The sequence below is a fragment of the Muntiacus reevesi genome, chromosome 6 (assembly GCF_963930625.1).
Source record: "Muntiacus reevesi chromosome 6, mMunRee1.1, whole genome shotgun sequence".
NCBI classification, from domain to species: domain Eukaryota; kingdom Metazoa; phylum Chordata; class Mammalia; order Artiodactyla; family Cervidae; genus Muntiacus; species Muntiacus reevesi.
Genome location: NC_089254.1, coordinates 47,075,461 through 47,092,424, shown reverse-complemented (window position 1 = coordinate 47,092,424; position 16,964 = coordinate 47,075,461). Strand labels below are relative to the sequence as shown.

General features: G+C 47.0%; 2 protein-coding genes across 2 annotated transcripts in view; one reads left to right on the top strand and one right to left on the bottom strand.

Annotated features, from left to right (window-relative positions):
• Positions 1–6,761: 6,761 nt before the first annotated feature.
• On the bottom strand, positions 6,762–7,391 carry LOC136170308 (uncharacterized). The gene has a single exon (XM_065938471.1). The coding sequence runs from the start codon at positions 7,389–7,391 to the stop codon at positions 6,762–6,764; it is 630 nt and encodes a 209-aa protein (XP_065794543.1).
• NRCAM (neuronal cell adhesion molecule) overlaps positions 7,041–16,964 on the top strand; it is a 321,909-nt gene continuing 311,985 nt past the window's right edge. Inside the window, exon 1 of the mRNA XM_065938640.1 lies at positions 7,041–7,154. The gene's annotated coding sequence lies outside the window, so the exon portion shown is untranslated. The remainder of the gene's footprint in view (positions 7,155–16,964) is intronic.

The following is a 16,964-nucleotide window of genomic DNA, read 5'->3' as shown; positions in this document are numbered from 1 at the left end:
TGTACGAGCGAAGTGTGACTCCGGGGCATGGAAGTCAGAGATTAGCCTCAGCCAGGTCACACTGATATCTCATCTGTTTTCCACAGTTGCTTCTTTACTCGGCACCATGTCCACACCTTATGACAACTGTCGTTTCGTTCATCTGCCTCTTTCCTATCCTGAAAATGTAAATGCTATGGCTCAGACAGTAAAGAATCTGCCTGCAATGCAGGAAACCTGGGTTCTATCCCCGGCTGGGAAAGATCCCCTGGAGTAGGAAATGGCAAACCACTCCAATGTTCTTGCCTGGAGAGTTCCATGGACAGAGGAGCTTGGTGGGCTACAGTCCATGGTGTGGCAAAGCATTAAACACGACTGAGCGATTAACACTCATTATCCTGAAAATAAATGTGATGTCAGATGCAAAGTCAGCGTTCTGAAATGCACTTGGACAACTGTACCAGCGATGAGTTTAGCAGTTTAAAGCCAGAAACATGGACTATCTCTTAAGTTGCTTCAGGTTGAGAAGCCATGGGGCTTCCCAGGTGGTGGTTGGTAGTGGTAAAGATCCCTCCTGTCAATGCCAGAGACGTAAGAGACACCAGTTCAGTTCCTGGGTTGGGAAGATCCTCTGGAGAAGGAAATAGCAACCCACTCCAGTATTCTTGCCTGGAGAATCCCATGGACAGAGGAGCCTGGTGAGCTATAGTCCATGGGGTCTCAAAGAGTCAGACACAACTTGAGCGAAATGAGGAGGAGGAGACACTGTGGGTTGGTGAACTAACTGGGTCCCCCGACCTCCGGGTCTCTCTCACTAGGCTGCAGTCACAGGTCAGCCTGAGCTGAGGTCATCTCCAGGCTCTCCTGGGGGGAGAGCATCTCCAGTGCTCCCAAGGCCACTCTGATGGTTAAGGCAGGCTTCTGCTCTTCATGAGGTGTTGGACTGATGCCCTCAGTTACAGGGGCCTCCCTCAGTTCCCTGGACATGGACCTCTCATAGAACAGCCCCCAACATGGCAGCTGGCTTCCCTCTGAGCAACAAGGGAAAGAAAAGGCAGCAAGACAGAAGCAGCCGGTCTCTTTTTTGTAACCTAAAAGCAGAAGTGGGTTTCTCAGGTGGCACGAGTGGTAAAGAACCCATCTGCCAGTGCAGGAGACATGAGATGCAAGTTCGATCCCTGGGTCAGGAAAGATCCCCTGGAGGAGGGCATGGCACTGCACTCCAGCATTCTTGCCTGGAGAATCCCATGGACAGAGGAGCCTAGCGGGCTACAATCCATAGCATCACAAAGAGCTGGACACAACTGAAATGACTCAGCGCACAGCAGAAATGGCATCCCACCACTTTTGCCAAATCATTTGTTCAGTGAGTCACTCGGTGCCTCCTACACTCAAGGAGAGGGCTTTACACTAGGACACACACACCAGGAGGAGGGGTTAACTGGGACCCGCCTTAGAAGCTGCCCACCATAACAACTGGTGCTTTTTGAACATAATGGATTTTAATCCTCTTTCAAATAGAAGGGCTTTTGTTGTTCAGTCTCTGTAAGTCGTGTCTAACTCTTTGCAACTCCGTGGACTGCAGCCTGGCTTCCCTGTCCTTCACTGTCTCCCAGAGTTTGCTCAAATTCATGTTCATTGAGTCGGTGATGCTATTCAACCATCTCATCCTCTTTTGCCCCCTTCTCCTCCTGTTCTCAATCTTTCCCACCATCCAGGTCTTTTCCAATGAGTCAGCCCTTAGAATCAGGTGGCCAAAGGATTGGAGCTTTATTGGAGAAGGACTTTAAAAGTTACTTAGTTCACCACATCCCTATCAGAAACCTAATGCATGTGGCTCAGCCAGAGAAGATGAAAACAATGATGACGCTGGTATAAGCCACTCTTAGGAAACGACCTTGTGACTTACTTGTGACTAAGGATTTGGCAAAACGAGTGGAATGTCACTTCTGCTGCATGCTAAGTCACTTCAGTTGTGTCCAACTCTTTGTGATCCTATGGACGTAGCTGCCAGTCTCCTCTGTCCATGGGATTCTCCAGGCAAGAATACTGGAGTGGGTTGTCATGCCCTGCTCCAGGGGATCTTCCTGATCCAGGGATTGAACCCACATTTCTTATTGCTATGATAAACCTAGACAGTGTATTAAAAACCAGAGACATTACTTTGCTGACAAAGGTTCATATAGTCAAAGCTATGGTTTTTCCATTAGTCATGTACAGATATGAGAGTTGGACCATAAAGAAGGCTGAGCACCAAAGAATTGATGCTTTTGAACTGTGGTGTTGGAGGAAACCAGATCTGAAAGAGACACGTGTATGCCAATTTCATCACAGCACTGTTTATAATAGCCAGGACATGGAAGCAACCTAGATGCCCATCAGCAGACGAATGGATAAGGAAGCTGTGGTACATATACACGATGGAATATTACTCAGCCATTAAAAAGAATACATTTGAATCAGTTCTAATGAGATGGATGAAACTGGAGCCCATTATACAGAGTGAAGTAAGCCAGAAAGATAAACACCAATACAGTATACTAACACATATATATGGAATTTAAAAAGATGGTAACGATAACCCTATATGCAAAACAGAAAGAGAGACATAGTTGTATAGAACAGACTTTTAGACTCTGTAGGAGAAGGCAAGGGTGGGATGTTCTGAGAGAATAGCATTGAAACAAGTATACTATCAAGAGTGAAACAGATCACCAGCCCAGGCTGGATGCATGAGACAAGTGCTCAGGGCTGGTGCACTGGGAAGACCCAGAGGGATCGGGTGGAGAGGGAGGTGGGAGGGGGGATCAGGATGAGGAACACATGTAAATCCATGGCAGATTCACGTCAATGTATGGCAAAAACCACTACAATATTGTAAAGTTACTAGCCTCCAACTAATAAAAATAAATGGGGGAGGGGGGGAAAAAAAAAGAATGAACTGTGGTGTTGGAGAAGACTCTTGAGAGTCCCTTGGACTGCAGAGGTCAAACCCGTCAATCCTAAAGGAAATTAACCCCGAATATTCATTGGAAGGACTGATGCTGAAGCTCCAATACTTTGGTCACCTGATGTGAACAGCCAACTCATTGGGAAAGACCCTGATTCTGGGAAAGATTGAGGGCAAGAAGAGAAGGGGGTGACAGAGGGATGAGATGGTTGGATGGCATCACTAAGTCAATGGATATGAGTTTCATCAAACTCCGGGAGATAGTAAAGGACAGAGAAGCCTGGTGTGCTACAGTTCATGGGGTCGTAAAGAGCCCGAGACAACTTACAGACTGAACAACAACAGTACTACTATAGAACACTTTTTCTTAGAGGTCCACCCTCTTTTAACATAGAGTTCAGCCTACTGGCTGAAGAAATGCTCTTGGTTACCCCTAGAATTATCAAGTGACATCGCTAACGTGTTTTTTTTTTTTTCTTTCTCACCTAGCCTAGCCCAACATCTTCATTTCAGGTGTGGAAGCTGACTGAGAGAGGAAATAAGCTACTGGTGCGCACAGCTCAGGATGGTGTTGGGTCCCAGCTAGGTTTTGGTGAACTTAATGTCGGGTTTAGGGCAGGGCCACTTGCACTCTTAGAGACCCGAAACATGGCTGGGGATTAAGAAAGCAAGGATGAAAAATAAGGTCAGGGAAGAAAAAAAGTGGAAGAGGGGAAAAAGGAGAGGGAGAATTCCAAGAGAAACAGGATAGCAAGAGTGGGGAAGGAGAAAGACTAAAAGCTTATTCACCACAGGTACCACTGGGGGGCTCCATGACCTGCTCATGCAGCTGCTCCAATCCACTGAGGTTCTGGTGCATCCATGGAAACAAACAGAACTTTTACTTCCTTTCTCCTTGACAGGCAGCAGAGTGCAGTGGTTTCGGCTGTGGCCTCTGGAGCCAGAATGCCCAGGCTGGAATCCCAGCTCTGCCGCTAGCTTTGTGACCTATGCAAGCTCTAATACTTAACCTCTCTTTCCTCATTTTCTAAAATGGGAATGATAACAGGACACACTGCTTGGGATGACCGTGGAATTGGTGAAATTAATAAATATAAAGTGCTTACTATTCTTATTGTAGTGCAGGGCCCAAGCAAAACTATCTTATCAGCAAGTGATGGTACAGCCAGACTTATGTTATTCTCAGCCCTCACCTGGGTTTAAGGATGGAGTGAAGCTTGGGATGCAGGATGGGGTGAAGCTTAGGGATGGAATAAGGGGTGGCAGTTAAGGTAAGGAGGTGTATTGTATGTATCACTGCAAAAAGGAAAGTGATCGTCACTCAGTTGTGCCTGACAGTCTGTCACCCCATGGACTGTAGCCCCCCAGGCTGCTCTGTCCATGGATCACTGCGAATATGCAGCCAAATCAGAATGCCTCATGCATCACCAAACAAACCAAATGGATAGTCTTTTTGCCCACTCAGGCATCCTTCTAATCCTTTTCCATTCCTCTTTTCCTTCATCCTCCCTTCATTTCAGCTTCTTCATATAACAGCTGTTTGGTTCTCCTTGCAGAACTGCAAAGCAGTTGAATAAGCTGGAAATTAAAACTACTCAATATATAATCATTTTATATTATTACAAGTATTGTGTGTGTGCTCAGTTGTGTCCGACTCTTTGCAACCCCATGGACTGTAGCTGGCCAGGCTCCTCTGTCCATGGGATTCTCCAGGCAAGAATACTGGTTGCCATTTCCTCCTCCAGGGGATCTTCCCTGATGCGGGCATTGAACCCACATCTCCTGTGTCTCCTGCATTGGCAGGCAAATTCTTTACTATTGTGCCACCTGGGAAGCCCATTGCAAGTATTATGCAGTATCAGAATTACTTAATTTGTATTACCGTCACCATGGTTCCCATTTTCTCCAGAACTTTTCACCTCTTCTGTCTTTGTTCTTTTTATTCAAGTATGTATTTAGCTGACAGACATCTGGTCACACAATTGCTTTTCAAATAGAAAAGTATGTATTATGTCATAGACACTGTGCAGTGCTTTAAACTGACCCTAACAATAACCCCGAGTATTAAGTGTTGCTATTCTGTTGTAAACTATACTTGGAGAAATTGTCACTTGCCCGAGATTCCTTCCTGTCTTCATTCAGCATCCCCCAAGTACCAAACAGAAGGATGTGCAGGACAACCCCGGACTCTAGGCACTTACTGAGGTGAGGCGGGGAGTGAAGGGGCTGAAGCCCTTTACATAGGTGGGAATGATGAGACAGTGAGATGAGTTACATGATTGTCTGTGGCTTTATTTGTTTGGGTGGGAAATAAGGTCACACAAAAATAAGACAGATGATCCACATTAAGAAGTTCAATTTTGTGGAGTCAGACATGCAAATATGTCACTCAAATGTGACAAGTACTATTACGATAAAACACAGGGATTCGGGAAAGGCCTCACAGAGGAGCTAGCAGCTGAGCAAGGCTCCGAGGGATGAACATGAGTTTTCCAGATGAAAAAAGATGGAAGAATATTCTAGATGGAAGAAATCTCACATTTAGAGACTCAGAGTTATGAAAATTCTTTTCATCGGAGATGGAGAGCAAAGTTAGGGACAGACTGTGAGGCAGTGTGCCGGAAAGACTGGAGTTCACTTTATGGGCAATAGAGAGCCAGACCAGACTTTTAAGTAAGGGTATCATAGAATCACATTCTTTTTGTTTTTTAAAAAAGAATAATTCAGAGGGGGATTTGGACAATTTACTGAGATGTGGGAGGTGGGAGGAGGTGGGATAAGGACCAGGGTCAGAAGAGTGATGGGACAACTGTGAAAAGATCCATTAGCCAGAGATCACAGTGTTTCAGGAACAGGAGGTGGGTGAGTGGCTGAAGCACCCTTTGGTGGTGGGAAGAGAGGATGAGTGATGGAGCAGCAGGAGAAAGAAAAGGCTGCTCACTGGCATGCCTGGCGCTGTGGGTTGAAGTGGCAAGTTCACACTGAAGGTACAGTAAAGCAGAGGAGTCATCGGGACCCTGAAGCATGACCTTGTGCCTTTTTTATTCCTGAATCCCACCCTAGCACAGGGCCTGGAGCCTGGGGATGAGGAGAGGGGATGCAGGATTCCACAAAAGTCTTCTTGAATTAAACGAGAGAGGAAGGCAATAAGGTTCCAGTAGAGGGGAGGGAGGGTTGGGGCCTGCAGTAAATGGTCAAATGGTCAAGTGAGGTGATGCCTGGTGGTTGGGAAGAAGCCCAGGGAGGCCAGGCTGCAAACCTGTGTAGACTGCTGAGGAGCTTGAGTGTCAGGCTAGGGATCTTGGACATCAGCTAGGATGCAGCTCAGAGCGGGCTCCGGAGCCTGAACCTTGCAGCCCGCAGTGTGTTGGCTAAAATACCACTCATTTAGAAAATCGTAACTCTCTTTACCTTGCAAATAATTCTCCATAAATGCTCTCAAATCTGAAAAATAGGCGAATGTGAACTAACCCTGTTCTCTGGGACCAGAAGATCCAACTCCCGCCGGGAGCAGACAGCTAAAGCTTCCCTCTTTGGAAAGAAGAGGTGCAAAACAAAAAGACGTCAGTTTCAACCATCCCAACTGGTGAGTTTCGAAGAAATTAAATGCTTTAAAAGAAGGTGTAGCGGGGGCAGACCACAGACCTCGCACAGAAACCTAAACCCGGGAGAGTGGCATTTCAAAACCACCCATTATTTTCTGGAACATCTTTTGTAGCCAAATTCCAGATCCCAGCTACCTCCGTTCCCGGAACGCTGGCCCCGCCCCCACCCCGACAGCCGCCGCCTCACGCGCTGGCAGGATGACGTGGGTGGGTGGGGGCGCGGCCGCTCAGGTGAGGGGCCACCCAGTCCCCGGGGGCGCTGGCGGCCAGAGCCCGTTCGCCACAGCAGCAGCTGGGCGGGAGGGGAAGGGGCGGGGGAGGCGGGAGGAGAGGGGCGGGGGAGACGGGAGGGGAGGGGAGCGCGAGGTGGGGGCGGATCGCGCCGCGGGCCCCGCGGGCGGAGGCAGAGCGGCGAACGGGGAGGGGCCGGGAGGGCGCATTGGCGGGGGCGCGCGGGCGCCGGGCCAGCCCTGCTTCGCCTGGGTCGCCGGCTGACGCGCGCCGCAGTCGGAGCCTGAGCCGCGGGCGCAAGGGACGGCGCAGGGCTGCCGGAGGTGCGGCTTCGTCGGAGACTGAAGGCACCGGCGCTCGGGGCCGAGCGGGGGGCGCGGCGTAAGAAAGTGAGTAGCTCCGTGCGTGGCTGGCAGTGACACTCGGTCCTGCTCGCGGGCGACGGCTGGAACGGAGGAGGGCGCGGGGGGCGGCCGTGTTGTCACCGGGACCCCGGCATACCCGGGCTTCCTAGAGCCGCGCCAGCTCTGCCTGCGGCAGGGCCAACCTGGCCACCAACTCCCCGCTTCTCCTCCGGAGCCGGGTGTGGGCCAGGCTGAGATACAGCGGCGTCGGCGGGCCCCCATCACCTCTCTAGACTGTGGCCAACTTGTGCATCCGTGCCCCCCACTTTCCCCTGTCTGGAGGGAAGCCCTGTCTGGAGGTGGCTTTGGGGGCCGCTGGGCCTGGAGAAACTGCTGGAGCCGGCACTGCGGCTTTCTGAGCAGGAAAGCGGAGGGCACGGGCTGTCACGCCGCAGGGCCGGCAGGGCTGGGAGCGCAGGTGCGGAGCCGGCGCGCTCGGGCGGATGCGCGTTCCGGCCCCGGCGGACACAGCTGGGCGTGGGCTTTGTTCGGATGCGCTCACACCTGCGCGGATCGCCGGGGTTCAGGGGCGAGCCGACCTCCACTCTCCCCAGCCTGGAGAGAACTTGAGGAAGCAAGGATGGGGGACAGGAGAGACACCCGAAAGCAATAGGATGGGAGGCTTTCCGAAGGCTTTGTCGGCCCTACAGGTGCAGGTCCCCGGGGCCCCGGCGCCTCGCCTGGGCTCTCGGGGCTGGGACTTGTTGGGGCTGGCTCGCCGGGGCTTGAGGCTGACTCAGAAGAGCCCCTTCCCTGCCCAGGCTCCCACCGGTGGGATCTGGCAACAGCTTCGCTGGGGGATGTTGTGTTGAGCTGGCCGTCACCGCCGGCTCGGAGCATCCATCTCCCGGCGAGCGCCATCTGTGCAGCGCACCGCCCCCGGCACTGGGCCGGCCGTGCGGGTGGGCGCCGCAGCGCGAGTCCCCGGCCATGCAGCAGCCCAGCCGTTCCCTGCCCGCATCTGCCCGTGCGCAGAGGGGGAACCCGGGCGCCGCTGTGCAAGGAGTCAGGGAGCGCTCATTTCTCCCAGAGCCGTGTACTCTGGGCAGCAAGCACCGCCGGAGGGTTCTCCGGACCTGGAGCGAGGGGGTTGGGAGGGGTGGAGAGGGGTCAGGTTGGTTAGCAAGCCGCTCCCCTGCCCTCCGGGTCGCCTTACCTCCCGCCCGCCACCCGGCCCGCAGCAGCATCTTCTGTCCCCCGCACGCTCCGGGGGGCCGTCTCTGCGCAGTTGCGAGCGAGGGGGGAGGGCGCCGAGCGCAGGCGTGCCTTTCCCACCCAGCCTCTCTCCTGTCGTTTTCACTCTAGCAGTTCCAGCCTCTAGAGACTGCATCCAGCGCGGAGCAGTCAATCCTAAGAGCAAAGTGTTCTTTTCCTTCTCGATCCCGCGTGGTTAAGGCGCAGAGATGCATCTATGAGGGACGGGACGTCTCCTCGCCCCAGGCGCTAGCGAGAAGAGACGGAGGAGAGAGTCATGGGGTCGGAGTCAGTTCTGCACTAGCAGCTCGCCCTGGGGCTCTCCAGGAAGGAACACAGTAGCCACTGAATACAAACGTTTGGAAGGAGGTTGGGCTACTTTGGTTCACTGTCTTATGCTAACCGTGCCCTGTGATTAAAATTTTGTAATAATAGCTTACTAGTAAATGAGACCTGCCAGAAGTACTGAAATGGATTTAGGCAATTGGATACTTTCGTCTTTACGAGTAATGAGAGTCTGAGCGCGCGTCGGAGGTGCGGGGCGCTGTGTATGTTACATGTATCTATCATCTCAATTTTCACAGCAGCCACATGTTAAAAATGAGGAGACTGGAGACAGGTCAAGTAACTTTCCCAAGGCCACCCTAGTTGTGTGGCCTCACTAGGAAGTGAGGAAGCAAGGATTAGCTTTTTTGCCCATCCAGGACTGAAAATGTGACCTTGTGAAGCCTGTCATCAGTTTAGGGGAAGCCTAAAATCACCCAGTGTTCAAAATCAGGGACATGTTGTAAGCCCATTTAATTCTGGCCCCTGCAGACCTCACAGTAGCAGTCAGTATTGTAATTCAGTGAGTTGTACTGTGGGATAGCCTTTTTACGGCACTGTTTTGCCCCTCAACTCCTTCACATTTTCCTTTATTTCTGTTAGCTTTTAAGTATTTGGCTGTTAACCCCCAATCCAACCAGTTACAGTCACTGGACTGTTCTTAGGGACTATGACCCCTTGCAGTTCCAGAGAGGCTGAGAGGTTCCTGGCACATTAGAATTTTTGAGAAAACTTCTGTTTCTTTTTTGAAGAAAAGGCAAATGTTTCCATTTGGCATACATACATTTCCATTTCAGGCCCCCAACCTTGAATCTTTTGACTGTGGCAGTTTTCCTCCTCAAATTGGATGTTGATTTTGAATGAGACCCTAGTATAAAATCTTAGGAAAGCTGTGCTGTGTGTATGACTGGGGCATATTTTTAAAGATGCTCCTTGTTGACTGAAAGAAACAAGAATTTGAAGGAAAGTGAAATCAGCTCTTCCTGGAATAGCTTTTAGGATGATTGTAATTGACTGACCAATTGGAAAAATGAATTCATTTTGCTTTCTTAATCCTACTGACTCATGGTCTTTTTTCAATTTGCCTTTTACTTTGTTACAGGAAAGTTGCTAAACATTTCAGGCAATTCAGGAATTTCAGAGCTGTAAGGAAACACTGTTCCTTAACCTTTGGGTTTCCAAATGAATACAGTGGGGCTCAGAGAGGTCACCCAGCCGACTAACGCAGGGTGGTGGTGAGATCTTTGGGCTGTAGGCCAGTCTGCTTACAATGCATCATGTTTGTTACTGCAGCAGGGACACCAAATGAAAAGCAAAGTCATCTTTGGAAATGGTACTTCCGGTGAGGCTGCTGTGAGACTGTGTTGAGTGTGAGTGCTTCAGGAAGGTGAGAGGGTGCTCAGAATGTGTACACTTGGGCTGTAGAAAATCTCCTTAAGAATCATTTCAAATAATTCTTTCATGTAGGATAGTTTTCCTTGTATGATCAGTTAAATAGAAATAGAATCTGTGGATATGATGTCGTGTATGTACACGGGAGCTATTTAATGGCCCCCCTCATGAAGCTTTTCTGGTAAAGAGATACCAGAGTCATTCATTCATTCATTTATTCACATTTACTGAGTGCATGGCCTGCTGTCCTAAGCACTGGGGATGCAGTGTTGAGTAAGCAGAGCTCCTGCCCTCAGGGGGACTAATACTGGTTTTTATCATTTATGGCTACAGACTCACACAGATTCTTTCCCCACGTATCATAATATACAGTTGATAAACTTGCATAGACTGAATACTCGGCGTAACTGTGTTCGAATCAAGGAACAGAACTTTATGAAGGTCCAAGAAAGCCCTCTTGTGGCTCCTACCAGTCATTACGTTCCCCTAAGGGTAACCACCAAGACCCCAGGCTTTTAACTCCTGATTTTCTCACCGTAGAATCAGAAGGTCTCTGTCTTAGTTAGCTTGGGCTGCTGTACAAAGCACATAGATTGGGCAGCTTATAAACAGACCTTTATGCTCTTATAAATGTTCTAGAGTCTCGAAGGCTGAGACCAGAGTGTCAGCCTGGGTTCTGGTGAGAGCTGTCTTCCTGGCGGCAGTTGGCTGCCTGTGTGTGCATATACCCTCGCCTCAGACTGTACCTGTGAAGAGTCTCCCCTCTTCCTCTCCTGCAAGGCCGTGGAACCTATTGGGTTAGGATCCCACCCACATCATCTCATTTCACCTTGCGGCTTAGTCTCCAAGCCGCGTCCAGCTCTCTGCAGCCCCATGGACTGTAGCCCACCAGGCTCCTCTGTCCATGGGATTTTCCAGGCAAGAGTACTGGAGTGGGGTGCCATTTTCTTCTCCAGGGAAACTTCCAGACTCAAGGATCGAACCTGGGTCTCCTGTGCTGCAGGCAATCTCCTGCATTGCAGGAGGATTCTTTACCAATTGAGCCATCAGAGAAGCCCCATTTCACCTTAATGACCTCCTAAAAGTGCTCTATCTCCAAGTACAGTCACATTGAGCATCAGGGCTTCAATAGGTGGCTTTGGGGACCACAGTTCAATCCATAACTGTCGATTTTCTGCCTCTGCCAGCAGCCTTTGGGGTCTCATCCCCATTTCCAAAGAACATTTCCCATCTGAGAAGCATGGTAACCCATAGCAGATTCAACTAGAATGTGGAGCTCCTTGGGTATTCTTTTATAGGACATTTTGCCTGTTTGTATCCAAAGACCTTACTTGAGATCAGCCTTCAAATATTGTGTATATGTGTGTTAGTCACTCAGTCATGTCAGACTCTATGCGACACCATGGACTGTAGCCCGACAGGCTCCTCTGTCCATGGGGGTTCTCCAGGCAAGAATACTGGAGTGGGTTGCCATTCCCTTCTCCAGGGGATCTTCCCAATCCAGGGACTGAACCTGGGTCTCCTGCAATGCAGATTCTTTACTCTGACTCACCAGGGCTCAGATGGTGGGGAATGATTGGAATTTACAAAATATGTTTAGAAGTATCTTCACTTTTATGTTTCATGCTTCCCCTACTTCGAGGAACCCATAACTTTCCTTCCAGGCGAGGACCTAGGAGAAGGCAGGGCTCTGCTAGCTTCCAGAGATGCTAGGGGCAAGAATCTAGTGGCACATTTTATTTAACCCTTTGTCCACCCAGGAAAATGAAAAGCCCCTTTAGTTTGAAAGGGTCTTTATTGGCATCAAAGGCTAGAGTTTCTAAGAACAAGAAAGTGTGCCACAAGGAACTGATGAATGTTGATTTCCCCTCTCAAAATATGAGGGAGAGGGCTGCATGGAGAAAATATGGGAGTGGTTCTGCCTCCAGTTTTAGCAGTGCTAACGTGTTCAATATCAAGTTGTCTTTACATGGGCAGAGCAAATGCAAGATGTTTGTAGAAAACGTGCATTTATTTGCCGTTACTTTTTTATTGTGATTTATTGTGGTGTTTATATATATTTAACATAAAATCTACAGTTTTAACCGTTTTTAACTGTGGGGGCTTAATGGCATCAATTAGTTCTCATTGCCGTGTAGCCATCTGTGCGGTGCTGTGCTAAGTCCCTTCAGTCGTGTCCGACTCTTTGCGATCCCATGGCCTGTAGCCCGCCAGGCTCCTCTGTCCATGGAATTCTCCAGGCAAGAATACTGGAGTGGGTTGCCATGCTCTCCTCCAGGGGATCTTCCCAACCCAGGGAATGGACCTGTGTCTCTTACTGCTCCTGCACTGGCAGGCGGGTTCTTTACCACTAGCACCATCACCCCTATCCATCTCCCGAACTTTTTTCATCTTCCCAAACTGAAACTCTGTGTCCCTTAAAACAATGGCTCCCCCTGCCAGCTCTTGTTGAATATCATTCTACTATCTGTCTTTGTATTGGACAACCGGAGTACCTCATGAGTGGAATCATACAGTATCTGTACTTTTTCTACTGGCTTAAGTCACTTAGCATAATGTCTTCAAGGCTCATTCATGTGTCAGAATTTCCTACCTTTCAAAAAACTGAATAATATTCCATTGTATGTACACACGGTGTTTTTTTAAATACATCTGTCATGAACCATTGGGTTGCTTGCATGTTTTGGCTGTTGTAAATATTACTGCCATGAACATGGGTGTATAGATCTATCTTTTCGAATCACTGCCTTCAGTTCTTTTGGGTATATACCCAGAAGTAAGATTGCTCAGTCGTGTGGTAGTTCTACTTTAATTTTTTGAAGAACCACTGTTTTCCATGGCACCTGTTTTACATTTTACATTTCCAGGAGCAGTGCACAAGAGTTCAGTGTTTCTGCATCTTCACCGACACATACATTCTCTTTTCTTGATATTAGCCAACCTCATGGGTGTAAAGAACTATAACTGTTACTTTTGAAAGGCATAAGTTAATATAACATGTATTATGAATAAGCCACTCACAGTGTTTTATAACTTAATGGTTTATTTTTTATCAATAAGGAAATGTGTGGTTCCTACCAAATGTTAATTGAGCCTATATTTTGTGCAGATCATGAAATGGATACTGTGGGATAGATATCTTAGTCCAGGAGAAACCAGCCTTGGAGACACACATTCATGTGATTTAAAAAAAAATGTTGAATTAGAGTATTATATGTCTGTAGTTCTTTTGTCCTAAGTGATTTTGCTCTGAGGTTAGATTCCATGTTGGGCTTCCCCTGTGGCTCAGCTGGTAAAGAATCCACCTGCAATGCAGGAGACCTGGGTTCAATCCCTGGGTTGGGAAGACCCCCTGGAGAAGGGAAAGACTACACACTCCAGTGTTCTGGCCTGGAGAAATCCATGGAGTTTCAAAGAGTCGGACATGCCTGAGAAACTTTCCCTTAGATTCCACATTAGTATGCTTTTATTTTACTAAAAAAAATTAACACCATTATTTTAACCCAGATGAAGAGCACATTTGCCTCATATCTGGAAACAGAAAGACAGTACACTGACTCTTTAGGAATGTGCCTGAGTTGTCAGCTACAAGTCTGTATTAGGCATTTCCCCCCACCACAGAATCCTCAAAGATGACAGAGTAAACTGTCACCACCCAATTATAATTGTATAGCTGAGTTAATAAGAAAGAGGTGGTGTCAATGTCATCGACCTATTTTATTGGCCTACAAGCTTGAAATTTCAAATGTGAAAAAGGTAATTTTTAAAAGTCTGATACAGGGTTTCCCTCAAGTGACTGAAAAGCTAGTGAATATAAGAAGTGCCAGGCAAGGAGAGAAATATAGATCAGTGGAACAAAATAGAAAGCCCAGAGATGAATCCATGCACCTCTGGGCACCTTATCTCTGACAAAGGAGGCAAAAATACACAATGGAGAAAAGACAATATCTTTAACAAGTAGTGCTGGATAAACTGGTCAACCACCTGTAAAAGAATGAAACTAGAAAACTTTATCACACCATACACAAAAATAAACTCAAAATGGATTAAAGATCTAATATAAAACCAGAAACTATAAAATTCCTAGAGGAAAAACATAGGCAGACCACTCTCTGACATAAATCACAGCAAGATCCTCTATGACCCACCTACCAGATAATGGAAATAAAAGCAAAAATAAACAAATGGGACCTAATTAAGCTTAAAAGCTTTGCACAGTGAAGAAAACTAAAAGCAAGGTAAAAAGACAGCCTTCAGAATGGGAGAAAATAATAGCAAACGAAGCAACTGACAAAGAATTAATATCAGAAATATATAGACAGCTCATGCAGCTCAATACCAGAAAAATAAATGACCCAAACAAAAAATGGGCCAAAGAACTAAATAGACATTTCCACAAAAAAGACATACAGATGGCTAACAAACACATGAAAAGATGCTCAATAGCACTCGTTATCAGAGAAATGCAAATCAAAACCACAATGAGATACCATCTCACGCCAGTCAGGATGGCTGCCATCATAAAGTCTACAAACAAGAAATGCTGGAGAGGGTGTGGAGAAAAGGGAACCCTCTTACACTGTTGGTGGAAATGCAAACTAGTACAACCACTATGGAGAACAGTGTGGAGATTCCTTAAAAAACTGGAAATAGAACTGCCATATGACCCAGCAATCCCACTTCTGGGCATACACACTGAGGAAACCAGATCTGAAAGAGACACGTGCACCCCAATATTCATCGCAGCACTGTTTATAATAGCCAGGACATGGAAGCAACCTAGATGCCCATCAGCAGACGAATGGATAAGGAAGCTGTGGTACATATATACTATGGAATAGTACTCAGCCATTAAAAAGAATTCATTTGAATCAGTTCTAATGAGGTGGATGAAACTGGAGCCCATTATACAGAGTGAAGTAAGCCAGAAAGATAAACACCAATACAGTATACTAACGCATATATATGGAATTTAGAAAAATGGTAACGATAACCCTATTTGCAAGAGAGAAAAAGAGACACAGATGTACAGAACAGACTTTTGAACTCTGTGGGAGAAGGCGAGGGTGGGATGATCTGAGAGAATAGCATTGAAACGTGTATATTATCAATTATGAAACAGATCGCCATTCCAGGTTTGATGCATGAGACAAGTGCTCCGGGGCTGGTGCACTGGGATGACCCAGAGGGGTGGGATGGGGAGGGAGGTGGGAGGGGGGTTCAGGATGGGGAACACATGTAAATCCATGGCTGATTCATGTCAATGTATGGCAAAAACCACTACAATATTGTAAAGTAATTAGCCTCCAACTAATAAAAATAACTGGGAAAAAAAAAAAGAAAAAAAAAAAGAACTGCCATATGACCCAGCAATCCCACTACTGGACATACACACCAAGGAAACCAGAATTGAAAGAGACACATGTACCCCAATGTTCATCATAGCACTGTTTACAATAGCTAGGACATGGAAGCATCCTAGATATCCATCTGCAGACGAATGGATAAGAAAGCTGTGGTACATATACACAATGGAATATTACTCAGCTATTAAAAAGAATGCATTTGAATTGGTTCTAATGAGGTGGATGAAACTGGAGCCTATTATACAGAGTGAAGTAAGCCAGAAAGAAAAAACACCAGTGCAGTATATTAACACATATATATGGAATTTAGAAAGATGGTAACAATGATGCTATATCCAAGACTGCAAAGGAGACACAGGTATAAAAAACAGACTTTTGGACTTTGTGGGAGAAGGTGAGGGTGGGATGATTTGAGAGAATAGCATCAAAAGATGTATATTAACATTTGTGAAATAGATCACCAGTCCAAGTTTGTTGCATGAAACAGGGCACTCAAAGCTGGTGCACTGGGACAACCCAGAGGGATGGGATGGGGAGGGAGGGAGAGGGGGGTTTGGGATGGGGGGCACAGGTACACCCGGGGGTGATTCATGTCAATGCATGGCAAAAACCACCATAAAACTGGAAAGTAACTAGCCTCCAATTAAAATAAATTAATATTTTTTTAAAAAGTGCCAGTGATAAAGGGATGAACATTCAAATGTTCATCTACTCCACATACTGTCCAAATGGCTTATTCAGTTTAAAAACAGGAATGACAAATAAATCTTACCGTGTCTTAATTGTTTCCTGGTTATCTTCCATGTTGTTCCCTGCTAAATTGTTGTTTAATTCACATGGAAGTGAAAATGAGACATTACTGTTCGGTGAAGATGATACTTTAAAACTTTCTTCATGGGACTTCCCAGGTGGTCCAGTGATTAAGAATCCGCCTTTTAATACAGAGGATGCAGGTTTGATCCCTAGTCTGGGAGCAAAGATCCCACATACTGTGGGACAGCTAAGCCCATGGGCTTCAACTGAGACCCAATCCCACCAAATAAATAAATAAATAAATAAAATAATTAAAAAGATTCTTCTTGTTAAATGATGATAGTAAGGGCTGGAAAGAATATTTTGAGTATACATCCATATTCATATGTGTATTTGAATTTTCTGATGTGAGTGGCGTATTGGTTCAAAATCCTCTGGAGCCAAGAAAATAGATTCCCAAGGCCATCTGAGGAAATCCTGTAGGAGGTCTTCAGCTGTGTAATATGCAGTGAATTTGATTTATCTTTCTCAAGTGGGCTGAGAGCATTCAAAAAATTCAGTAGATGTATTCAACGCGGACTGATCGTTTCTCCAAATTTCAGCTTTAAAGCTAATTTCATGCCACTTTTCCGTACCCTTGGCATTTGAATGGTATGATTTACAGCATACATTTTGGACGAACATTCCAGACTGCTGTTAAACACCCTTAACAGATTCTCTCTCAAGGGAAAGGGAAGGGGAAATGTAGTAATCTTCCATTCGTTAT